This window comes from Rattus norvegicus, chromosome 15 (assembly GCF_036323735.1).
Source record: "Rattus norvegicus strain BN/NHsdMcwi chromosome 15, GRCr8, whole genome shotgun sequence".
NCBI lineage: Eukaryota > Metazoa > Chordata > Mammalia > Rodentia > Muridae > Rattus > Rattus norvegicus.
Genome location: NC_086033.1, coordinates 47,025,731 through 47,051,959, shown reverse-complemented (window position 1 = coordinate 47,051,959; position 26,229 = coordinate 47,025,731). Strand labels below are relative to the sequence as shown.

Below are 26,229 nucleotides of genomic sequence, written 5' to 3'. Positions count from 1 at the left end.
AAACCATCTCTGCGTGCCTGGGATGAAGCCTACTTGATCATGGTGATTGATTGTTTTGATGTGCTCTTGGATTCGGTTTGCAAGAATTTTATTGAGTAATTTTGCATCGATATTCATAAGGGAAATTGGTCTGAAGTTCTCTTTCTTTGTTGAGTCTTTGTGTGGTTTAGGTAAAAGAGTAATTGTAGCTTCATAGAAGGAATTCGGTAGCGCTCCATCTGTTTCAATTTTGTGGAGTAGTTTGGATAGTACTGGTATGAGGTCTTCTATGAAAGTCTGATAGAATTCTGCACTGAACTCATCTGCACCTGGGCTCTTTTTGGTTTGGAGACTTTTAATGACTGCTTCTATTTATTTAGGAGTTATGGAGTAGTTTAAATGGTTTATCTATTCCTGATTTAACTTCAGTACCTGGTATCTGTTTAGGAAATTGCCCATTGCCTACAGATTTTCAAGTTTTGTTCAATATAGGCTTTTGTAGTAGGATCTGATGATTTTTCTGAATTTCCTCAGATTCTGTAGTTATGTCTCCCTTTTCATTTCTGATTTGCTAATTTGGAAACACTCTCTGTGTCCTCTCGTTACTCTGGCTAAGGGTTTATCTATCTTGTTGACTTTCTTAAAGAACCAAATTTTGGTTCTGTTGATTCTTTCTATGGTTCTTTTTGTTTCTACTTGGTTGATTTCAGCTTTGAGTTTGATTATTTCTTGGCTTCTACTCCTCCTGGGTGTATTTGCTTCTTTCTGTTCTAGAGCTCTTAGGTGTGCTGTCATGCTGCTGACAAGTGCTCTCTCCTGTTTCTTTCTGCAGGCTCTCAGAGCTATGAGTTTTCCTCTTAGCACAGCTTTCATTGTGTCACATAAGTTTGGGTATGTTTTACCTTCATTTTCATTAAATTCTAAGAAGTCTTTAATTTCTTTCTTTATTTCTTCCTTGACCAGGTTATCGTGGAGTAGAGCATTATTCAACTTCCATGTATATGTGGGCGTTCTTCCATTATTGTTATTGAAGACCAACTTTAGCCTGTGGTGGTCTGATAGGACGCATGGGATTATTTCTATCTTTCGGTATCTGTTGAGGCCTGTTTTATGACCAATTGTATGGTCAATTTTGGAGAAAGTACCATGAGGTGGTGAGAAGAAGATATATCCTTTTTTTAGCATAGAATGTTCTATAAATATCTATTAAGTCCATTTGGTTCACGACTTCTCTTAGTCTGTCTATGTCTCTGTTTAATTTTTGTTTCCATGATCTGTCCATTGATGAGAGTGGAGTGTTGAATTCTCCTACTATTATTGTGTGAAGTCCAATGTGTGTTTTGAGCTTTAGTAAGGTTTCTTTTATGTATGTAGGTGCTCTTGTATTTAGAACATAGATATTTAGGATTGAGAGTTCATCTTGGTGGATTTAACTTTGATGAATATAAAGTGTCCTTCCTTATCTTTTTTGATGACTTTTGGTTGAAAATCAACTATATTCGATATTAGAATGGCTACTCCAGCTTGCTTCTTCAGTCCATTTGCTTGGAAAATTGTTTTCCAGCCTTTCACTCTGAAGTAGTTTCTGTTTTTTTCTCTTAGGTGAGTTTCCTGTAGGCAGCAGAATGCAGGGTCTTCATTGGGTATCCAGTTTGTTAATCTGTGTCTTTTTATTGGGGAATTGATTCCATTGATGTTGAGAGATATTAAGGAATAGTGATTGTTGCTTCCTGTTATATTCATATTTGCATGTGAGATTATGTTTGTGTGCTTTTCTTCTCTTTGTTTTTTTGCAAGACGATTAGTTTCTTGCTTTTTCTAGGGTGTAGCTTGCCTCCTTTTTTTGGGCTTTACCATTTATTATCCTTTGTAGGGCTGGATTTGTAGAAAGATATTGTGTAAATTTGGTTTTGTCATGGAATATCTTGGTTTCTCCGTCTATGTTATTTGAGAGTTTAGCTGGATACAATAACCTGGGCTGGCATTTATTTTCTCTTAGGGTCTGTATGACATCTGTCCAGGATCTTCTGCCTTTCTTTGTCTCTGGCGAGAAGTCTGGTGTAATTCTGATAGGTTTGCTTTTATATGTTGCTTGACCTTTCCCCATACTGCTTTTAATATTCTTTGTTTGTTTTGTGCATTTGGTATTTCGACTATTATGTGACAGGAGGAGTTTCTTTTCTGCTCCAATCTATTTGGAGTTCTGTAGGCTTCTTGGATGTTTATGGGCATCTCTTTCTTTAGGTTAGGGAAGTTTTCTTCTATGACTTTGTAGAAGATATTTACTAGTCCTTTGAACTGGGAGTCTTCACTCTCTTCTATACCTATTATCCTTAGGTTTGATCTTCTCATTGTGTCCTGGATTTCCTGTATATTTTGGACCAGTAACTTTTTCTGTACATTATCTTTCACAGTTGTGTTGATAAATTCTATGGAGTCTTCTGCTCCTGAGTCTCTCTCTTCTATCTTTATATTCTTTTGGTGATGCTTGTATCTATGGCTCCTTGACTCTTCCTTTGGTTTTCTATATCCAGGGTTGTCTTCCTTTATGCTTTCTTTATTGTGTATGTTTCCATTTTTAATTCCTTTACCTGTTTGATTGTGTTTTCCTGTAACTCTTTCAGGGATTTTTGTGATACCTCTATATAGGCTTCTACTTGTTTATTTATGTTTTCCTGCGTTTCTCTAAGGAAGTTCTTTATGTCTTTCTTGAAGTCCTCCATCATCATGATCAAATGTGATTTAAAATCAAGATCTTGCTCTTCTGGTGTTTGGATAGTCTTTGTTTGCTTTGGTAGGAGAACTGGGCTCCGATGATGCCATGTAGTCTTGGTTTCTGTTACCTGGATTCCTGTGCTTGCCTCTTACCATCAGTTTGTCTATCTTGTTATCTTGTTCTTCTATTTCTGACAGTGGCTAGACCATCTTATAGGCCTGTGTTTCAGGAGTCCTGTAGACCTGTTTTCCTGATTTCTTTCAGCAGAACAGAGTGTTCTTCTTTCAGGTGTGTAGTCTTTCCTGTCTACTGGTCTTCAGCTGTTCCTGTGGGTGTGTGTCCTGAGTCCACCAGGCAGGTCACTTGAAGCAGAAAACTTGGTCTTATCTCTCAGGCCTGAAGTCACTCCTTGGGGGCTGTGCTTCAGCTCACTGTGCACAGGGGTCCCTGATGGCATTAGGTGTTTTCCTCTAGAGTCAGAAATGTGGGCAGAGTGTAGTCTCTTCTGGCTTCCCAGGTGTGTCTGCCCCTCTGAAGGTTTAGCTCTCCCTCCCATGGGATATTTGTGCAGGGAGCTGTTGACTGGTTCCCTTCAGATCCAGTCGGTGTCTGGACCACAGGGAACCTGCCTCTTGAGTGCCCCTATCTTCCTGTTCCCAGAGGTCCTATACAGTTTCCTTTTGGGCCAGGGATGTGGGCAAGTGTGGGCAGTATTGTAAATCTCTCCCGCCCTGCAGTCTCAGGAGTGCCCACCTGTCTGGTTGGTGAGCTCTCTCTCGCATGGGGTTTGGGAACAGGGAGCTGTGGGCAGGGATCAGCGAGGTTTGGGCACCAGCTAAAAACTGGAAGTGTCTAGTCCCAGAGGAATTTTGCCTCTGTGTGTCCTGAGTCCACCATGCAGGTCATTTGGAGCAGAAAAGTTGGCCTTACCTCTGGTCCCGGTCCTGAAGTTACTCCTAGGGGGCTGCACTTCATCTCTCCATGAGGGCAGCAACCAGAAGTGTCTTACGATGACACAGTGGCACTGTCTTTAGTGTTTTTTGTTGACATATCAATAATAGGACATTTGGACGGTAACTCAATACTCTCTTCTCAAATGGTTTTAAAATCTACTCTTATTGATTTTATTATTAATATGTCTGAAGTAACAATTTAGTCAAACAGATGAAGAATTCACTTTAATATGTGGGCAACACATATGAAAAACTATGAACCAGCATTATAAAGAATTCTCAACAAACAAAGGAACATGATGAATCAGAAGCTCATCAAATCACTAATAACTAAGCCTGAGGAAAATAGCTATGCCAATAGTCATCAAAAAAAGAGAGAAAGTTAGAATTTCATCATTCATTACTGACAGCATCCACAACTGATAAACACTACTGTTGGTCTATCCAACTGGAGCCACCATTGTGCTGGTGGAATTTCTAAATCTTTGTTCCTTTCTTCTTAGCAACTTGCTAGTGTGTATCAAAACCTTACTTATTTTGCCCATGCTGAACACAAGGCAGCTTTAGCTACAATGAGTATCCCCAACTAAATTTCAGATAATCAATGTAGATTAAGTAAACTAAGATCTTTTCATATTGTGTCTGTCACACATAAAACACCTTCTAGATAAGACTATTTTTGATTGGAAGTAGTAATGATTTAGAAAGGAGAGGGGAAGAATATGGAGTATAAAATACATTAGGGAAGATCTGAGGGTTTGAAAAATGTTTAACTGAACATTAAGTGACTTGCACATTCCTGACTGAGAGACAAATATACATTATCCTTATTGTTTCACTAGTAGAAATGTCTTTTTAACTGACATATAACTGGTAAATCATTCTTATAATGCTGTCCTTTAAAGTTCACCTTTGTCAAGGTTTCCACCCTGAACTTAATGTGGGGAACTATATGGGAATAATGCCCCTTCCCCAAGACATTCTCTTCCTCTAAGTAGATGTAGAATTCACAGAGAGGGTCTTGTTTTTCAGGAGGAATATGAAGAAGAATTGTTGTATGAAATAAAATTGGGGAGAAAAACTTTAACCCTTCACCTTCTGAAAGCAAGGTAATGTGCTTTGTTTGTTTTACTTTGTTTTAACAGGGTCTCCCATAGCTCAAACTATCCTCAAATCCACTATGTAAATGAGGATGGTCTTGAACTTCTCCTCCTGCCTCTGCCTCCCTAGATATAGTATCACAGGTGTCTACCACCATGCCCAGCTAAGACCAACATAAGTACTTCATCTCTCATGAAGGCCTCATATCTTATAGGGTTAGGTGCATATGATACTCATGACTGTATATAGACTGCCAGTAATGTGAATTCCTTAAGTCTTAATGAATTTGTTCTCTTCAAATATAAACCTATCCCATATCAGAAGCAAGAAAAGTGTTGATTCTGTTCTCCAGTTACTAATTTACTTTTCCTATTCTGATTCTTGGGAACATTTGAGAGCCATCTAGTCCCTCTAAGTAGAATACTCGTACACTGATACTTCTCTGAGTCAGCACACATCCTCTGTAAAAGGGAGGCTAATATTAACAGAAAAATTTCTACTTGTCTTTCTACAGTATTGTATCTCACTTTTCACTATATACATATATAGTGTGTGCATTAAAACAAAATAATACAACAAAAACAAGCCTTAGGTCATGATGGAGTTCTGTGTACATTTAAGTCAATTTGTCAATTGAAGATAACACCTATTGACATTTTAGTTGGGATTTTATTAAATATAGAAATTAATTTGGAAATATCTGCTTGGCAAGCCAATAGGTTTCTTATTATGACTCCACTTATTTAATATCCTATGACGTGTTCTGGAATTACTTTATCAGATTAAGAAAGTCCATTGAGAAATGTTTTGGGACTTCTTTGACTTAACACAAGTGGATCAATGTGGCAAAAATTTAAAGATGGATTGAAGGGATTGAAGGAGTCACATTTGTAAATAATAGGGCATATCTGGAGCAGGTATTCTTGGAAGAACGTATAGTTTGATTTACACCTATTGGATATAAACTATAAACTATCCTTACATGTCTAGGTCAAAACTCTAAATGTACTTTATAAATTGTTTTACAGAAAGTTTTTTTAAATACCACCTGCTAAAATTGCCATAATGTTTGCTGGCTGTTCTACAGTATGTGTAATAGTATGAGATTCAGTTTGGGGAGAGTTTATAGTCAGAATGGTTGGCATTGTTGTTCTTTTTTTAAAGAATGATGGGACTACTGTTATTTAGGACATCTTCAAGACTCCTCAATAATATAACTGGTTTTGTGTGGGGGAAGAGGCTTAGAGTGGGTCATCTCATTGGCTCTCCTCTCTCTTTCAGGGAATTCCTCGCTCTAAATTACAGTGAGACATACTACAACATAAAGAGAGAAATGGTCACCAGGCATCCACAGATCTTGGTATCTTACAAAATCTTACTTTGTCTTTTTTCTGAAACTTGTATTTCCTGGTATGAATTTAAACCTTATTGCCAGATTTACAAGTTATTTCAATAAGTACAAGATATATCACTTCAAATATAGGTAAAGACAATGAAAAAACAGAAGTCATGGGAAGGAGGGGCCCAACCATTTACCCCTCAAAATCTTGTTTGTCGTTGTTGCAAGGAAAGCAGCAAGCAGGTCCAGCAAGAGATAAGGCAAGGTGATGAAACCTTACTAATGAATTCTTCAGAGGGAACAAAAGAGTTTGTGCAGCTGGAGCAGAGGAAAAGAGGGGAGAAAGTTGGCAAAGAGATAAAGACATGCTGGAAGGAAAGAATGTCAGGTGCATGTAGCCCTGTAGGTTCTCATGCATGCCCAGATTTTAATGTGAACAGAACAGAAAGTTGTGTCAATGGGTTGGCAACCAAGTGATGGCTCAATCACTAAGGACATAGTGAATTAAAAGAAGGAGATTAAAAGGATGTTGCGCTGGGGGTTGGGAGTGAGGAGGAAAGATGCTACAAAGCACCTAGGTGTGTCTTCCTGAGAACGATTTTATAATATGTTTTTTTCAAACCTTTACATAGCCATCTCTTCCTTCTCTAGAGACCGTGTGATTGACATGTAAAATTCTGTTGGGAAATTTTTGTATTGACTAAATATCTAAAGCAGCAGAAATAAAGATCACAGCAAATTCAAAATGAAACAACCTATTTCAAAACTTTTCTAAAAGAACTAGCTCTGAGTTGACTAGTCTAACTAAATGTGGTAGGATGGAAAACAGTACCTTTTGAGCCCTAATGAGAGCTGATCATTTCCTAATGAGCAGATCAAAGATTGCATCATATTTTTTTTTGCTAAGTTGGCTCCTCTTTCTTCACTACAGTGGTAAGTGAAGGGAGCATGAAACAGGAGCCCAAACAAACACATTATATCTTGATGGAGTTGTACTTAAGTGAAAGGGATAAATTCTAAATATATGAAACAACATTCAAGATCTACAATGAACTGGCTCTTTCATAATGTATGAGCCCTGTCCACCATTCTGATACCCTTACATTAAGGATATTATTCTTCATTCTGCAGAGGAAGCTCTGCATTACTGGTATTCTGGAGATATAGAATATCTTTTCCTTCACCTTTGTAGAACTTGTTTCTACAGCCATTGAATAAAAGCACTCCTTCTGAACAACAGTATTCTTTAAAACTCTATTTCCTCCATTTAAAATGACTTAAGTGTCTCTACGATGTAAGCCACTATGTAGTCTAAAGATAGAGGAAAAGAACAAGTGTGAGATCTTAGAAGGCCATACAAGTGTTGCCTCTGGGCTCATTAGCAGACAGAAGAAATGAGAAGAATGTTTGCATGATGGAATTACAATGAGCAGTGTGCCATTGTAATAGATAGCAGAGATAGATGTCAGCTGGATTAACACAGAGAAACAGTAGAGACAGACAAAATGGGAGGTGGTTGGAGAGCAAGGTCTAATTCTAGAAACATCCAAAGCTTGTCTTGGTTTAACAGGCAGTGAGGGGATAACAATATTTCTTCAAGGATCAGAAGGCGGATGGAAGGAATCAAAGTCAAAGTTATAAGAGAAGGGTCACATCTGAAAGCTATTCCATGTCCCAATAGACAAGTTCATGAAGAAAGAATTTATATAAGCATTTATACACAAAGTAGTCATTCAGTTAGGATAAAAAGTCTGTAAAGTAGATTCACATGTCTTAAATGAATGCCACAAATAAATTCAGGGCAAATGTCACCTATCAAATGCTGATTTATTCTTGACAAAATTAATCAATTGTCAATATTCATACAGTCTCAATATTTATACCTGATTTAATTGACTCTTCTGTCTTAGGATCACTGTTTTTACCAAGGCTCCATCATACATGAATTTGATTCTGCGGCAAGCATCAGCACTTGTAATGGTCTGAGGTAAGGTAAAGTAGCTTTTTAATTCATTTCCTATAGATTTAAACGACAACCACTTGAGTGGTTTCTATTCACCAAGCTTCATAAATATAAAAGTTAATGGAAAAGGGGGCACTATATACTCTCAGTAGTGACTGTGTACTATAGCCTGTGTTTATGCTCATGTTCACCAACAAGGAACCGAACAGATAACTTTCCACATAGTGGGTCTTCAACACAGGATGTAAGGGTTAAAAGATGGAAGGAAGATTCTTGGACACTGTCTACCATGTTTTCTCGTAGTAGAGGCCAGGATGCTGAAATTACACAATTGCTTAAGCATGCCAATCTTGTGAATATTCGATTGATTCAGCAGTGCCGGTCTCCTGACTCTGAGCTCTAGGGTTCTTCTGATGCTACTGTTTTTGTCACTTTTCTGTCTACAATGGCAGATCCATTCTGGTCTCGAAAAATATAATGTCAGAAATAAAGCTCATAATTTTTCTGTAAGTCTTAGACGTAAAGATAAAAGTGGAAGATGTGAGGAGAGATGGGAGGCAGAAGAAAGAAAAAAGTTCTGTATTCATTCGTCTTGACTTTCCTTGAGTAGCTCCCAGGATTTGCATGAGTAAGAACCTCTTTTATGACAAAACTATACAACAGAATTTGTAGTGTTAGATACTTACTCTACAGTTAGTGCCTGGTGGATGGAGTAAATTTGTGCAGAAACTTTGATGTTACTATAGTTAAAATCTGGTTTTCTGCCTATGCTCCAAGCAAAAATTATGCTTCTGAAGACAAAGGTTAAATTGGCTCCTAGAATTACTGACTCACTGAAAGGCCACAATGCTGTGTTACATGTTTATTGCCCAAATCACCCAGCTACATGCTGAGGATGTCTTAATTCCAGTAGTTTCCCTTTCTTGAAAAAGCTAATGTTAATAAAATAGAGTGGTATAGCTACAATTCAGAATAATGTTATGTTGCTCTTTCCACAGAGGCTTCTTCAGGGTAAATGACCAGCGGTACCTCATTGAACCAGTAAAATACTCAGATGAGGGAGATCATTTGGTGTTCAAATACAATGTCAAGGCACCTTATGCTACCAATTACTCCTGTGAAGGGCTGAATTTTACCAAGAAGTCTACTCTGATAGATGCTAAGAATATAGAAGAGCATAAAGTAGAAGTGAGTATTCTAATTCCTCTTTACCTCAGGAAGAAAACATTTCTGATTTCCATTATGATGATCCAAAGTCTCAATAAAGAAAAAAGCCTTCCACCATCCCTACAGAATAACAGCGTTAAGTCTGTAAGCAATAGTGAAATGAACAGGAAAATTTGCCATATCCCGAATCCTATCTTTGATGTGGGCTTTCCTTGTCTTCCTTACCATTTTGGTGGGATGTTGTTGATGACATAACAAGCTTACCTCTTACATCAGCCCCAGCAGCCCCAGTCATATGGTAAAGAACAACCAAGGTTATGAGATTTTCAGTGATTTCAGGCTTCCATAGAATCAGAGACTATCTTCTTGACTCTCCCCTTGATGGTAGCTGGAAGGCTGCAGGCTTGTTTCGCTCCTCATGTTCATAGTCTACATAAGGGGTATCTACAACAGTATATGCTTTCTTGGTTGAGTAACCCAATGAATAAATAATTACATAGTTAAATCTATGAAAAGAGGCCTTGGAGACTGCTGAAAAAAAAGCACTTGTCCCATAGAGCTGAAAATTTCCAATTTTCCTGATATTTGTTTTTCCTATGAAGGAAAGGCTTATAAATGTCCTTAGAAAGGGTAGGGGCTACTAGGAAAAGTAAAGGAAATGTGAGTATTCTGGGCAGTTATTTCACAGTTATACATGTTTGTATGCAAATATATGAGTGTATGTATAGATATTAATATTATTATTCAAATATATAAGCTAGTTGCAAACAAGCCTAGTTGCAAGCTGTTTTGTCTTTAATTGAAAAAGGAAACTTCAAATATAAAAATGCTTAATTTGTAATAATTTATAACTCTTATTTTGAACTTTAAGTCTAAATAAAAAGACAAGACAGTCAAATGTGGAATACTACTCAAGGTTCATTAAAACGTTAATGTGTAGATTCAGGTGTTTTAATAACAATAGTTCATCATTGTATCAGATACATTCATTTACTTCACTGTAGAGGTAAATATTACAAAAATATACCATCCCACGCTAGTGCTGGCTCCAGTGGGCCACATGGCATCTGCTGGGTATTTTCATCTCAATCAGCAAAGCATCTCAACTGCTAAGCTCCCAATCTTCATCCCACACTGCCTCTGGCTACTCCCTGAGCCGGGCAGCAGCTGCCCTCTTGCAACTCTCAAAATGCTGTGGACTCTGCTCACCTTCTGAGCATCTGCCCCCAGTGGTTATACTCACAACTCCCAGTAACCCATTAAAATCAAAACTCAATAAGCTTGTAATTTAGCAATCAGATTTATATTTTAAATTCTCATTCCCCAAAATGTCCACACAATAAACTCACAATCAATTGATAATGATATAAACTGCCCACCTAGATAAGACAAATTTTCCTATAAAATTCCATCCCTTATGAAATATTCATTAGTACCTGTGGCCCCTTAAGGCCACACAGATCTGGGTGGTCCTTCTCCTCCTCCATCTTGGTTCTTCTCCCTCTTTCTCCTCTCTCCTTCCTTCAAAACTCTGTCCCTGCCTTACTTTTTCACTGCCCCATCACAGGCCTTGCCTCATCTTGTGACTGCCTTCACCTGCATAAAGACAACAATCTACACTTTATCTTCGAATACATTTCTTATCATGAAAATATTGTTTTTTTCTATTAAATTGGTTATGAGTTTCACTAAATTGTATATTTTCAGGACTATCACAAAGAAAAGTTCATTGAATTGTTTGTTGTTGCTGATGAATTTGTGGTAAGTTCTCAGATGTACATTGTGCTTTTTATTCTCTTTAAAACTACAGTTATTGTTCTCATTTAAAAAGAAAGAAATTCCATTCTGAATTTACACTTCTGCTTTCAACTCCTCAAAACAGAGGTATATAAAAAACTCTTGAGTCTCTTCATAATCTAACAAATTAATGAAAAATAAAACCTCCCTTCTTTGAATAATTTATAAAAGCTTGAATACAGATGATAATTGAAAGCTTCTAAATGCTAAAACTTAAGAAGCAAGTTTGCATCAAAATGAGAAGGAAAATTTAGAGGTTGTGTTACCTTTCTTTGAAGCATATAGGAAGACAGAATTAATGTTGCCACTATTCTAACAAAGTAAGGGATAATACTTCCCAGTGGTGTCTCTAGCCATGAAAGTAACCCTGAAGCAGGGAAATCACTCAGAGTACAGAGAAGTAAAGAGTTCAAACTATGAAAGAGGTAATGAACATTTAAAACCTGGGTTAAAAAACAGTGGTGACTGCATGAAGGCAACCCAAGGCATTTGATAGTATTTGAGAAGCAATCCTTAGGAGTTTTCCAGAAATGAAGAGATCTTCAACCAGATAGAAATAGAAGGAAGTTTCAGAACAGTGAAGAAAGGTATGAGAATATATATTTCAAATCATTTGAAAAAAAAAAGAGCTAGGTTGGTCCTGTGCAATTTGTATGCCACATGCTGTAAACAGTAGAAGATTTTGTTTATATCAAGAATAACACATTTAAAACATCAATGAAAATATTATTATGCTCAGATTTGGCCAAAAATATATCTGGCAGTGATGGTTAAATGATTGAGAGAAATTATGCTTACAATATAGGTATGACCACAGACCCAACAACTTCAAAGAGGAAGAAGAACACACATGTATGAGTTCTGGGTAACACCAAACACTGAACAAAGTGTTGGGAGTAAAGGTATAAGGCTCATACCCACATCCATCCCCCTCTACTTTCCTTCAGAGGCAAACCTTAACTGTGTGGTCTCCCAGACATCCCTGACTCTTTCTCTCCAGGGTAACTTTAGGCAGCCTCTAATAAGATTCATGTTTTCCCTCTAGAATTTAAGGGTAGTGTTGGAGAAAAGGAAACAGCCATAAATAGTAATAGAAAGCAACATGAAAAAACACAATATATTAAAAGAGAAACTTCTCAGTAAAATATGGACAAGATGCCCAAAAGATGAAGAACAAGTCATTTGTGCAGGTATAAGGAAGACGCTTGTTGACTGTAGAGAAAAATTTCAGAGACTTCCAGCAGGATTTAGGAAAGGACTACCTGACTTGCTTTTAGCATGAAAAAATTGACTATGTGTGTTCCTACAGAGAATTTTTCTCTATTATTCAATACATTTCATTAATGACTAGGAAAAGAAATATAGTTAAAAGAGCAGAATCAAAGTTAGAGCCTTCTGAGCTTTGTCCTGGAGAGATGGGATAAGCAGATTCCTGTCCTTCTGTAGTATATGGCTCAGCGGGATCTGTTTTGACTTTGTGTCTTCTGATTTGTTACTCTCAGGCACTCAGGGGTCAGGGGAAGTAAACTTGATGATGCTTGCAATGCTATGGCTGCATCTTTAACAGTGGCCTGGAAATAAAAATGTACTCTAAAGGACACCAGCTAAGCAGTTGCTTTAAAAAAATAGACTTAATAAGAATGGAAAAGGAGATATCGAAAGTTTAAAGGAAAACCTTAGAGAGTGCTAAGCTAAAGCACATCTTCAGAGATCACTATGTCTAGTTATTTTATTTCAAAAACTATCAGGTCTTCCTAATTTGATCATTCTTTAGCACAGTGGAAAGAGAATTCTTCCCCATTGCTGTAGAGATCTCTTTTGTTTTGGTTTGGTTTTGCCTGCATTTTTGGTTTGTTTGTTTTGTTTTTGTTTTATAGTATTTTATAGTAAGTGAAGTATTTTGCTGGCTTTTTCCTCAACACTATTAAGGAACAAATGTCATATTTATGTTTCTAGTACCGCAGGAACAGTAAACCCCAAAACAAGTTAAGAAAACGAATTTGGGGGATGGTCAATTTTGTCAACATGGTAAGTTATGATATATTTAAATCAATCTGAAAGTGTAATTATAACAGACTCTTTAGGGAAGGTCTCTGAAAGGACTGTGGTGTTTTGATATTGACCTAACACAAACCACAGATCTAACATGTAAACTAGTAAGTAAAGATCTCTTCAAAATAATCATACCAATAAACCATAGCACTGAACTTTTGCTTTACTAAGTAAATTACACTTAATATCTAAATAAATTTCAAAACTTGGTCATTGATGAGGACCAATGAGATGCCTCAGTGGATAGAGAAAGGTGTTTGGTGCACACCATGCAAGGATGGTGTCTGAGCTCAATCCCTGGAATCTCCATGAGTGTGGCAAGACAGGAGAGATGCCATTAAGTTATCCTCAGACTTTCACAATTATAGTTGCCATATGCATCTGCTCCCACAATACAACATACACACACACACACACACACACACACACACACACACATATGCACACGCACATGCACACGCACATACCACAATAACAATAAGTAATAAAAATTTTAAAATTCTGTTAGCACAAAAATTTTGAAACAACAGATAGACAATTTGAGAACCAAGCATGTAACTATTCGGCCACACTACTTTAAACTCAGTGCTCTGTGCTAGTCTGTAATTAAAAGAAGTCATGCTGTGGTTTATTGCCTGTACTTTGTCATTCGAATCAGGACAACTTCATTATAATCTATTATTAGATTATCTAAACATTAAAGAATGAGCAATGTTATTAAAACAAATTGTGAGTTGCATATATCTTCCTTTGACAAATCATTCTAACATATCCTGGGTCTATTACTTGGGTAAAAGAGATGCAGAGGAAGACACTGAAGGAATAGCCCACCTAGATTTATGGTGGCTCATTCAATAGTTGAAGGACATTTTTCTATTTGCAGTTTTGCTAACCACTTTAAACATCTGTGCACACTCATAGGTGCAAAAATAAATGTTCATGTATTTTATATAAGTAATGAAGAAATTGGAATGCTAGGTCATATCTAATATGCATATTATTTTAGCTCCTCCCTACAGCATAAAATCCTGTCCTTGTTTCATATTTTCAATGCTTTGTATTCAATTTGGGTAATTACTGTTGAGTCAGCAAGGTTTCCCCCTAATTATTCATAGCTTTCTAATGTGCTCATGAAAGACTATAATTTTTTCTAGTATTTTCTTTCACGCTTATCATTCCTATCTCTATGCTGAAATTAAGGTATTTTCAAACATCGTTTTACCATACTAGTTTCTTTATCAAAATTCATGGAAAGTCAAACAGTACTCTACGATCTAATGATACTCTGCATTGTAGTTCAATACGTCAATTTATAAAACAAGGGCTGTGCTATATAAAAAGTACATAACAAGTTAAAATTGTTTTTTAATACACGGGAATAAAGGTAATAATTAAAGAAACTTCTAACAATTTGATTCTGTGAAAATTATTTCCTCTTTGAACAGATTTATAAAGCCTTGAACATTCGTGTGACTTTGACTGGCATGGAAATATGGTCGGCTGGAGATGAGATAGAAATAGTGTCCAATCTAGAAAGTACCTTATTGCATTTTTCGACTTGGCAAGAAACAGTTCTCAAAAAGAGGAAGGACTTTGATCATGTGATTTTACTGAGGTATGTAATTATTCCACTTTCCTTTACATATTGGACAGACTATTGAATGACAAAATAGGACCCAGGAAATGGTTTTTGGTAGGTAAGAGTGCTTCCAGTGAAAATATGAAGGCTTAGATTTGAATCCAAAGTATCTATAATGTGAAAGTTAGGTGTGGCCATGCATGGGTCTGGGATCCCAGCAGGATGAGTCAGACAGAGACAGGAAGATCACCATGTCTTGTTATCCATCATCCCTAGCTCCAGGCTCAGTGGAAGATTCTGTCTTAAAGGACTGAGGCATGGCATGATAGAGCTGGACACCTGACATCCTCTTCTGGCCTGTGATGTCCACACATGGGCACATACATGTGTACATACATGTGTAAGCAAATCAGACACATTCACACACAAAAGTAAAAGGAAAAATAAAGTAGAAAAATATAAAACACAGAAGCATTTAAAATTATTTACTTTGGATATTATATGAAAACAAAATATTAATTATGGGTATAGAAAAATTCCAAGGTAGAATATTTAATATTTTATAAGATTGAATATATATATATATTCAATATATATATATATATATATGCAGAGTTGAAAATATGCCAAAGCAAGGTTGAGGATCCATTGACATTTCTTATCATCATCATCCATGGCCAAGCCCTCTCGAATATATCACCAAAACCAAGCTTTCTAGATAATCTTCTCTGATAAGCTTAGCCTTCAATAGCCTCAATATTCCTGCATAAAAGTTTGAGAGGAGCCATTTAATTATCAATTCCTCTGCTCAAAAACGCCTAGCATTATACTTAGCCCAGAGAAAAATGATAGATATAGGAATGAAATTCATAGCACCTTCTACTTGAGAACAAAAGCAGCTTTCAAGCATCTCTTTGGATGCTGGTAACATCACTGTGTTAGAGACGTGCCTGTTCTACCTACTTCTCTGCCTATAATGCCTATATGTCTCCAGAGTTCTGTAAATCCAGTCTGCGGATCCTCATTCCAGGATTACCTAGAGTACAACATTCAGGCTGAGCTCAGAAGCAAGCAATTTCTAAAGCCTGTGACGAGCCCAGTCTAGTTACTTAGTAGATTAGTAAGAGTGAGCCAGTCTATCAGTTTTCATCTGAGAGATCCGCAGCATTTCTCTTCAGAAGTGTAACTGTGCCTGTCTTGGACTTAGACATTCATACACTGTCAGGACGAAAAATTTTGGAGGTTAAAGCATAGTAAATATCACCATAAACTTCACTGTGGACAAGATGGAGACCACTATGTATTTGTTATTTGTGATTGTGTGTGTGTATGTATGTGTGTGCATCACAGAGCATTTGTGAATATCAACGGACAACTTGCAAGAGTTAAGTTTCCTCCTTTTACCAAGTGGGTCCTGGAATTGAACTCGCATTGTCAGGCTTGGTGGCTAGCACCTATATCCACTGGTCTATTTCACAAATTCATATATAAATTTTAGGATATGTATCACTACCTAAATAGGTATAATGAACAATATTTTACTTTAATAAAATTTTTCTTATTTAATGGGTAACTTCAGATCAATAAGTTGTTTGCAAACAGGGACTTAAAGTCCCTGCTCAGTGCCCACCCACGCATCATGTCTGGGATTTCTTATGCATTGAGTTATGAGGTATCTTCCATCTATAGTCCCATAGATTTAGAAGCAGAAAGACAATGCATATGACATTGTTGTGTAATGTTTAAACTCAGATGACTTTGGAAGAAAATCAGCCTCTCATCTCTCCTTCTCCAGTTCTTTATATATCTTACGCTCTTCCAAGAGTTCCAATGCTCGGCAAGCCCAGAAGGCTAAGCTCCTCTAAGAAGTACCAGCAAACACTGACACATAGAACATTAATATAGAAACAAAGTGCATCTTCTTAATTAAAAACAAAAGACTGAAAGGATCCCTTTAGATTGTCTTCTTTCTTGTATTTGAATTTTCTGATATTCTAAGTGTTGTCTTCTAGTTCATTATAGCTCTGTTTACAAAGGTCCAAGTCTAAGAGCTGCACCCAAGTCAAGTGAAAGTTAGATTGCCTACAATGTAGATATTTGTTCCTTTAGGGATTGTGGGAACAGACTTTTCTTTACACAAGGTTTCATTTAAGTGTCAGATTAGAGCTAACATTGTTCCTTTAACTTTCTATGATTGATAAATAACTTTCAGTTTCATCAACCACATGGTTCTTAGTGCTATATTTCCTCACTCTATTTCCACTCCTGCATTTCCCTCCCAAATACTTTAAAGTTTAACTGATTACCTCATTGTAGTCAATGTTTGTTTTTGTCATTTAAATTGTTTTATCCAGAGTAGAGCACAATGTATACAAGAATCCAGAAAAAAAATGATATTCTTCACTCATTTTGTTTCCCTTAGAAAAAAATTACATCCTGTGTTTTCCAATTTCATCCCAAAACCACAATTGTATTTCTCTGTACCTCTATGTTTCAATTGAGCCCAATATCAACTTGGGTCATCCACATGTCCGTTAAGTGTGGAGCTCAGAGGATTGTTCCAATAGCACAGGGATTACCACTGTGGTACTTCAGTGCAGTTTGAATTTAGGGTTAATTAATTGTTCAGTTAAATTAAGAATAAGTATTCTTGTATCTTGTTTCAGTGGGAAGTGGCTCTACACATCTATGCAAGGAATTGCTTACCCAGGAGGGATATGTCAGACCCTTCGTTCATGCAGTGTTGTTAAGGTGGGTTGGTTGCTTAACATTGTACCATTTAATCGCAGTGTTTGAGTTTTTGTATTTATCTGAATCACATTGAAAACTGTATATAATCTGTATTTGACCTATATTTCCAAGGTATGTTTTGAAGAGACCTATATGTCCTATAGTAATTGAAAAAAACAATGAGTTGTGAAAAACTGTGGGTAACAGTAAGGAAAAACTACAGTTCAACCCTCAGGACAGATATGAGACCACCACAGTGTATTCCATAGTTGTAAAATTTATCCATGTATTAAATATAACAGTGTATAAAACTCATTCGTGTGTTAAATATAGCCATTTATAAGGACAAGTAAGTCCCGTGGTATTTTTGGATTATTTAATCATCATAATTGCTTTTGAACTAAATAAATAAGTACAAAGGCCACTTAATGTGCCATATCAGGACAGTCTTGAAAAAAGTAGAGAGCCTATGAATCATTGTCTCATATTGATTGGATGACCTTTCTCCAAGTCTCAAAGCTCCCAGTAAATACTATTCATCCAACTCTGTTCGAGACCTGGTTGAAAGTATGAAGGTCTGTATTTATCTGCTTGCTATCCTTTCCTGGTTGCTCTGCCCTCAGCTTAGTCTCGTTCAGACTTAAAAGCTTAAAAGCTAGTGCTTGTTCATATAATGTCACCAATTGATACTTCACAATCACTTTTGTGACTGTCAGTTTGCCTTACTATGTGAATGGCATAAGACCTGCATACAAAGGCTAGTTACCCCAATTGAAGCTATTACGATTTCAATGATCATACTTTAGCCAGACATAGAAGCACTTGAAGCTTTATATGAACAAACTAAAATAAAATTCTATTAGCATTATCATGACTGTGTGGCGTATTCCCCTTTGGATTTTCTAAAGCAAGAAGTAGATCTATGAGGCAAGGCAGCAATAATTCTGCCGTGAGTTTTATGATTCTGACTTTTAGAGTTTTCTCATAACACAAACTCCCTCCACAAGATTATATAGCTCAATATGACATGGTAGATTGAATATGGAAAACTTCTCTGTTGAGGTCCCTGGAATATCTAGCACAGAGAAGACAGCAGCACCCTTTATAAAACTGTGTGGGATGCTTGCATTAAGTCCATATGGGCTTCTGCAACAAAATACCAGAAACTGAGCAGGTTGTAAACCACACAAATGTATTTCTCATAAAAGTGAAAGCTGAGAAGTCCAAGAACCTGATCCATTTGTATTTGATAGCACTGCACTTCCTGACTTCATGTTGACAGCTTCTCACTGTCTCCTGTTGTAGAGAGGTTTCTCCTAGTCTATTTGAATAGGATACTGATACCACTGCTGGAAACCCTGTCCCCCTGGCCTAAGTATAGTAGTCCTTGAGGCTCGAGGCTTCAAAATATAAGTTTTGGAGGGACGCCACAGTTGGGGTTATAACATTAGTTATTAGATTCTAGCTATTTGGAAAGCAAAGCTACCAATACAACAAACCGGAGTGTGCCGTACACAGAATTATAAAGTTAGAAATCTGTAAGAATGTCATTTCCCAACTTCATTATAAATTGTAGTCATAGACTTAAGTATAGATGAGATGTAATAAAGTCTATCATTTCCCAAATCCATACAAACTAAGACTTAGGAATCAGGCCTCTCAGACACTCAAAGTGAAACCTATATACTACTTAGAGATCTCGTATAGACGTCTCTTATTGCTGCTTTTTCAATCAGGATCTTCTGCCAGATGTAAATATAATTGGCAACAGGATGGCACATCAGCTGGGACACAGCCTGGGCATGCGGCATGATGACTTTCCATGCACCTGTCCTTTGGGGAAATGTGTGATGGGTGCAGGAAGGTGAGGCTCTGATAATGTATGTGAAGATTTGTCTTTCATATACTTTATAAAAAAAATTTTTCACGTAATACATTTTAATCACAGGTTCAATTCCTCCCATCTCCTCCCTACCCACACAAATCTACCCATTTTTCTCTCTCTTTAGAAAATAAACAGGCAATAAATAAATAAACAAATAAAGTAAAAACACAACAAACACACACAACTCTAAGACCTATAAAAATACGAAGCTGAAAACTATAATGTACAAGGAAATGACTAGTAAAATTAAAAAAGAAATGTTCAAGTATAGCCAACAGTCTATAAAAATAGCATTTAGTTTGTTTTCTGTTGTCCACTGACTGCTGGACTTACTGTCTACTCCTAAGTGAGGTTAATGTATCCAGTGAGACTCCTTTAGAGAAAAGTCATTTTCCTTTGCAAGCAAATGTCAATTAGAGATTGCTCCACAATAAATACTGAGTGCTTTACCTTGTTGTCAGGCCTCAGTCCTGTGCATCTTTGGACTCTTCTGTGGCAGGAAGAGTAAGAATAATGTTAGTGTCAGTGGTTTCTTCTGTGTGGTGATTGATTAAATGACACAATGCTGGAGAGATGGCTCAGTAGCTCAGAGCACATGCTGCTATTGCCGAAGACCTAAGCTTAGGAGCATCCATATTGGAAAGCTCACAAACACCTGCAATTTCAGCTTCAAGGGATCTGATACCCTCTTCTGGCCTACGTGGGTACCTGTACACAAATCTCCACATCAACACTCACAAATACATGTCATTTAAAAATAAATATTTTTAAAACGATGAAAAATTGCTAAAGCTGAAAATGCAGTGACTCTCACAGAGTAGAACTCAGCAACTGATATCAAACTAGAAATATTCTCAGGGTCATATCAACCCATTTAATGGATGCAAACTCTAAAAGTCTTTCCATATTCAATCATTGAAGGGAATCAAACTAAAGGAAGAGAGAAGGGAGTAGAGTGTTAGTTTAAAAGGAGGCACTTAGAAGTACTGATGATGTTTTTAATATTACTGCTGAATTTATTTCTACAATAACCTATATTAATATGTAATAAATATTTTTATTATATAGATAACATAATACATTATATTATAATATATAAGTATCATATATAAGTAATATATTATAAATTAATATATTATATTAATATAATGTAATATAATATAGAACCACTTCATACCAGACACTGTGTTAACTCATAATTATTCTTAAAGAACTAAACACAATGCCATCCTTGACTTGGTTAAGATGTTTATAATCTTTCAGAGATACTAAATCAGTTTTATATTATTACATGGTTATGTTAAGAGGGGCACATTAGAGAGTAGAGAGATGGTTCAGTTATTAAGAGCATTTGATGCTCTTCCAGAGGATTGTGGTTCAATCGCCTGAATCTCCATGAAGTTTTCAACCATCTTTAACTCTAGCTCCAGGGGATCCCTCTTCTAGACTCTGAGTGCATTACACACTTGGTACATAGATATACATACAAGCAAAATACCTATAACATCAAATATAACTTTTTAAATAAGTGGGACACATTAGGGGGTAAATAGGAGCAGGAAGCCTAGACAACCAACTAACTGCTGTCTTCAGGAAGGGATTGTTGGAAGACACATAACCAGAGTTTTTCAATGAAATGGCTTTTGGTAGTTTTAGTTTTGGAACACAACTAATAAGTAATAATAAACCTGACCATGGCTCTACCCCAGTAGTTAGCAACTGTATTTCATTTCCAATTCTGTGTTAAATATTTACAGAATCATTCATGTTGCAAGTCTTTATTTTCACCTCATCTCATCTCTAGCATCCCTGCAATAAAATTCAGCAAATGCAGCCAAACCCAATACCAGCAATTTCTGAAGAATCAGAAACCAGCATGCATACTCAACAACCCACTTCCGGAAGAATTCAATGATTATCCGTTCTGTGGGAACAAGAAGGTGGATGAGGGAGAAGAGTGTGACTGTGGGCCAGTTCAGGTATTTGCAAGTGATGTCTTCTTTGACTAAGTTTGTGCTCAGCTGGAATCTCAGTAAAGGACCATACCCTCAGTGAAGTTAGAGGAAGTTGTTTTATTATCTATTCCGACCCCAGCTCTGGAGCAGCCCTCATTTCAAGCTTTCTTAAGAAATCCCAACTCATTGTGGTAATCTTGCTAGAAATTGGCAACATTCCATTTGCCTGGCTTACTACACCTTAACATCTTGACTTAACACCTAAATCTGACTCCTCAGCCACAAGCAGTAAGTTGTAACCATCTTACAAAACAACTCCTAGTCAGTCAAATTTTATGTAGGGCCATGGGACACTTCCTAGATCATAGCTGGGCAGTTGTAATTTTAGAAAAGTCTCTTTTAATAGACAAATAGCCTTCAAATTTTTCATATAGTTATTCAAGTGTCAAGTATTTTATAAAAGCTTTGAAGGCAAATTTTCAAGTTATTTCTTAGTCTGATTTTAGAAGCTATGTCTTTTGAGAAGTTCATCAAATAACTATGCACCCTCCACTACTTATGTCTCAAATCAACAAGGGTATGTAAACCTCTGGGGATGTGTTAAAATACGAAGCATACTAGGTCTCCAGTGTGGCTGCAATTTAAATTCCAAAAAACCTGCTGAGACTATGTTCTGAGAACAAAATTTTCTGTGTTAACCCTAGACACTGCACAGTTCAAAGTGTTCTAATAGGACAGCAATCAAGAAACTCTATAATGAGGGTGGGGCTGATCTATTCAGAGAGCTTGAGAACCAGTCTTCAACATCTAAGATCATTGAAAAAAGGTTGCTGACTTTGGACACAGATCCATTTCCCTATGCATATTTTGGAATGTTCCACAGTTCTATTCTAATGTATGGATCCTTAGTTGTTGCAGACAAATATCTGTCTCTGAAGTTTTAATTTTGTCCAAGTAGACACCTAAGGAGCTGTCTTATGATATAATAATACATCGAGGGGGAAAAGAGAGAGAATATAAAGTTCAGGTTGAAATTCATGGCATCCCAAGCCAGAGATGTATGATCGGATTTTAGAAAGTGTATTGCCTCACATCAGACTTTAGCACAGGAAAGCAATAAAGGATGGACATCACAGGAAAGCACTGCTTTTGGATTCTGTTCCCACCAATGACAGTTCATAAACTGGGAGGTAATGAAGGAGCATGAAAAAAGGCAACATAGTTTGAGTCCCCAAATGCCAGCAGCTCACAGTAATCTGATTCATACACCAAAGCCAGGGATCCTACATTACATGGAAATCTTGAAGGAGTACAAATTAATTAGACCATGAAACAGGATCCAATTCACACACATACCACTTTGTGATATCTACTTTTTCATTTTTGCCAGGAATGCACCAATCCTTGCTGTGATGCACACAAATGTGTCCTGAAGCCAGGATTCACTTGTGTAGAAGGAGAGTGCTGTGAATCATGTCAGGTGAGACCCTTGGCTCCCAAGGATTTCTGTGTTCTTGGTTTAGCTGCATAGAATAACAAAGCACTATCTGGCCTTGGGTGGCCCCGCAGTACTAATTCCACAAGGGAGTGTTCCTTGTATACACCATGAAATGTTTATTCTGAATTGTTCTGGTGTTTGAACCAGGTGGTGCTCTGATCTGGGGAATAGAGAAGATGCTGGGCATGCTTTTAGGGATGAAATCACATCACCAACACCATTCTTGCCCATGTGTAGATCAGTACCAGTCTATTCGACCTTAAGAGCATGGGGAGAGAAATTTGATCTCCCAACAATAGTTCATGTAAAGGGGAACAGATACTAGACACTAGATGACTGGAGATTGGAGTAAAACGAAAAGACCAGAAATTCAGATAGCTCCAATGATTTACTGACACTTATTTCGCTCCTCTGTTTTGCAAGCTCACAAAGAGTCACCTGATATATCTTCAACTCTTTCTAGGCACCCCACACATTTCAAAGAATGTGTTTGTGTAATCCTCTGAGCAATGAGGGGCAGGGGATTGTTACAGTTTGTGTTGTGAAATCTGATCTGTGGGTGACAGAGATTCTGTGCTCTGTATCTGATCCGTGCTATGCATTAGATGGGTAGGAATTCATTGGAACAATACAGCAGAGCAAGGGTTGAAGAAAAAGTAAGGTAAATGAGTATATCCTTTTTTACCATTTTGTGCCTATGTCTACTTTGCCTAAGGCTTGCATAATACCAAATTCAAAACCATCATCTTGAGCTAGAGAATAGGTTCAGCAATTAAAAGCACCGTCTCTTCTTGCAGAGGACCCAGGTTAGGTTCCCAGCACCCACGTGGCAGTTCTTGACTGCCTACAACTCTAGCTCCAGGGATGTGGCGCCCTCTTCTGACCTCTGTAGGCACCAGGCATGAATACAGGCAGGCAAAACACATATGTGAAACAACTAAAGCTTTTAAAAATACCCCACCATCTTCTTATCTTAAAGTCCCATAAAAGTCATAGCATCTAAAAGTGATAATAATTCTTAGCACCGAGAAGAAGGCTATGAATCAATCTCTTGTGGGTAAGTTAAGTAAATCAGCTTGCCACCTGTGCTTGGTTCTGCCAACTCATGCGTCAAAGATTCCCACATTTTTTTCTCTTCAACAGATGAAGAAGGAAGGGGTTATATGCAGACCAGCAAAGAATGAATGTGATATTTCGGAAGTGTGTACTGGCTACTCCCCTGAGTGTCCTAAAGACGAGTCCCAAGCCAACGGGTTTCCTTGCAAGAATGGAGAAGGCTACTGCTTTATGGGGCTGTGTCCCACTCGGGATGACCAGTGCGCAGAGTTGTTCAGTGGTGGTGAGACGCAGTCATGGGAATGAATGACCAAAACAATAGTTCACATTTCTCTCTTACTATCTTCTAAGAATTTAGGGTATAGTTGGAGATAATATAACTTGTGACATTCTTTCAAGGTTTCACCTAGCATCTCTTGGTTGCAACCCCTGATTCTAATTGTACCTCCAGTGTAATTGATTAGATCTGTATTAGAGCTAGTGTTCATATGCTGCTTTTACGTATCTCTATCCCTACATAAAACACTCTCTGACTCAATACATCAGTTCTCTGTGATTTATTGATTCCATTCCACTGCACCATTTTTGTGGTGTGATTCAGAAAGCTTAACTGTGTGAGGAAATGGAAGTGCTCTATCATTCTCAATATTCATGTTTTCATATTTTTATTTTATCATGTAAATTTGAACCCAAGGAGCTGAAGAGAGTCACAGCCTTTGCTACAGGATGAATCAAAAGGGAAACAGATTTGGATACTGCAAAAATAAGGACAACACGTTTGTTCCCTGTGAAGAGAAGTAAGTGCCCAACAGAAACAGACCTCTACAGAAGTGCATTGAAAACCCACAAACAGCTTTTGTTCTGACAGATTTTACCCTAATTTGCTGAGAATTAGGATGAGAGTGGAGAATACAGGCCCCTAGTTCCCGTCGTTGGCTAAATTTCCTCTCTGTGTTTATTAGCTGGGGCTTGGGAATATGAAGAACAAGGATGGAGTAAGACTGGAGGAAAGCAAGGGAGAAAAAAATGCTACCAGACCAGGGAAAATAGGAATGGAAAAATGGGTTTTAAAGGGAAAAAATAAAAGAGTGAAGGAAAGCAGTGAAGGTATTTAAAAACAGGTGCTATATAGAGGGAAGGTTGGAAAGGAGACTAAGCTACACGGTTAAGGTTCCTTCCAGGTCTGAATGGTGGCATTCTGCACGGCCTTTCACATGTGACAAAATAGGAGGTGGATTGAAAAGGAAACCCCCAAACTTTCAGTCAAGTACACCTTTGTTTCCATACACACTAAGCGGGGAAGGAGTGCCCTTCGCTTCCAGCTCAGTAACTTTCTGCAGTCATCCCACTGTACATGAAATGTTGCGAGAACAGAAACTCCCAGGCTTGCCAGATGTCATAGCTGATGTCCAAACATAAGAGCACTTCTCATTGCTCCCATCCAAGTTGTCCTAATCCAATTTACTAATAAATATTCTTTGTGTACTGGAACACTGAGTTTTGAGAACGAAGAAATCGTTCCACGATTATTCTGCATCCTTTATTCATGCTGGTTCTTAGAGTTGGAGCTTTAAATGTTTGAGAGCTTTCTCAGCCTACTTCGCCATAAATCTGCCAGCAAACCAGGTTTAGAGGAAAACGACTGAGCTGATTGTCTAGGTTTTCACAGTTGTTTTGGTTACTGGTCCTAAATCTGAGAATGTTTTGCTTTTCCTTCAGAGATCTCAAATGTGGAAAGATATACTGCACCGGAGGCCGGCGTTCAGCACACCTTGGAGAGGATAAAACCTATAACCTTAAGAATGTGAAGCAGAATATCTCCATCAAATGCAAAACCATGTTTTTATACCACAATTCTAGAGACATGGGCCTGGTGAATTCTGGAACAAAATGTGGTGAGGGAATGGTAAGAGGAGAGCTATGTATTTGATCTGAATTTCTTGGTTCAGGGGCTTATTAACATTGTCGTTTACTATCATTGGTTTCAAGGCGGGGTTGTTTCTGTATGGAGAAACAGTAAAAGTAATGGCAACTTTTCCTGTAAATTATTAAGGGAGAGGGCAGAAATAATATGGTAATATTATTCTTGCTCAATTGTAGTTATACTAAACTGTATGTAATTGCTGTAAATTTGTTTAAATTGTATCTTAAAATAGGCATTGAATGAAATCACACATGGCTTCTATACTGATTATTGTTACTGATGTCGACAAGCATCCTCATTTATCTTGTTCAGACAACCATATTTACTGGCTAAGTACTAGGCTTTCAGTAATTGGGCTGAATCCCCATGGTCCACAGACCAGTGTACTTGAGAATGTCTTACACAGAGCATTCCCAACAGAAATGCTCTCCTGGTGGTATAGAAGCCAGTGCATACTTGATTTAAGGGAAGAGAGCTGGCTACCCACAGCAAATTGTGACTACTGAGATTACAGCTTGACTTGTTATACTTAATT

General features: G+C 37.4%; 1 protein-coding gene across 1 annotated transcript in view; it reads left to right on the top strand.

The window, feature by feature from the left end:
- Positions 1-26,229, top strand: part of Adam7 (ADAM metallopeptidase domain 7) — a 48,406-nt gene that overhangs the window by 5,622 nt on the left and 16,555 nt on the right. Inside the window, exons 3-16 of the mRNA NM_020301.2 lie at positions 4,681-4,757; positions 6,031-6,109; positions 7,999-8,075; positions 9,050-9,239; positions 10,926-10,979; positions 12,972-13,043; positions 14,513-14,682; positions 17,313-17,397; positions 19,113-19,240; positions 21,066-21,240; positions 22,607-22,696; positions 23,858-24,053; positions 24,465-24,567; positions 25,490-25,676. Of these exons, the coding sequence (NP_064697.2) occupies positions 4,681-4,757; positions 6,031-6,109; positions 7,999-8,075; positions 9,050-9,239; positions 10,926-10,979; positions 12,972-13,043; positions 14,513-14,682; positions 17,313-17,397; positions 19,113-19,240; positions 21,066-21,240; positions 22,607-22,696; positions 23,858-24,053; positions 24,465-24,567; positions 25,490-25,676 (1,683 nt within the window). The remainder of the gene's footprint in view (positions 1-4,680; positions 4,758-6,030; positions 6,110-7,998; positions 8,076-9,049; positions 9,240-10,925; positions 10,980-12,971; positions 13,044-14,512; positions 14,683-17,312; positions 17,398-19,112; positions 19,241-21,065; positions 21,241-22,606; positions 22,697-23,857; positions 24,054-24,464; positions 24,568-25,489; positions 25,677-26,229) is intronic.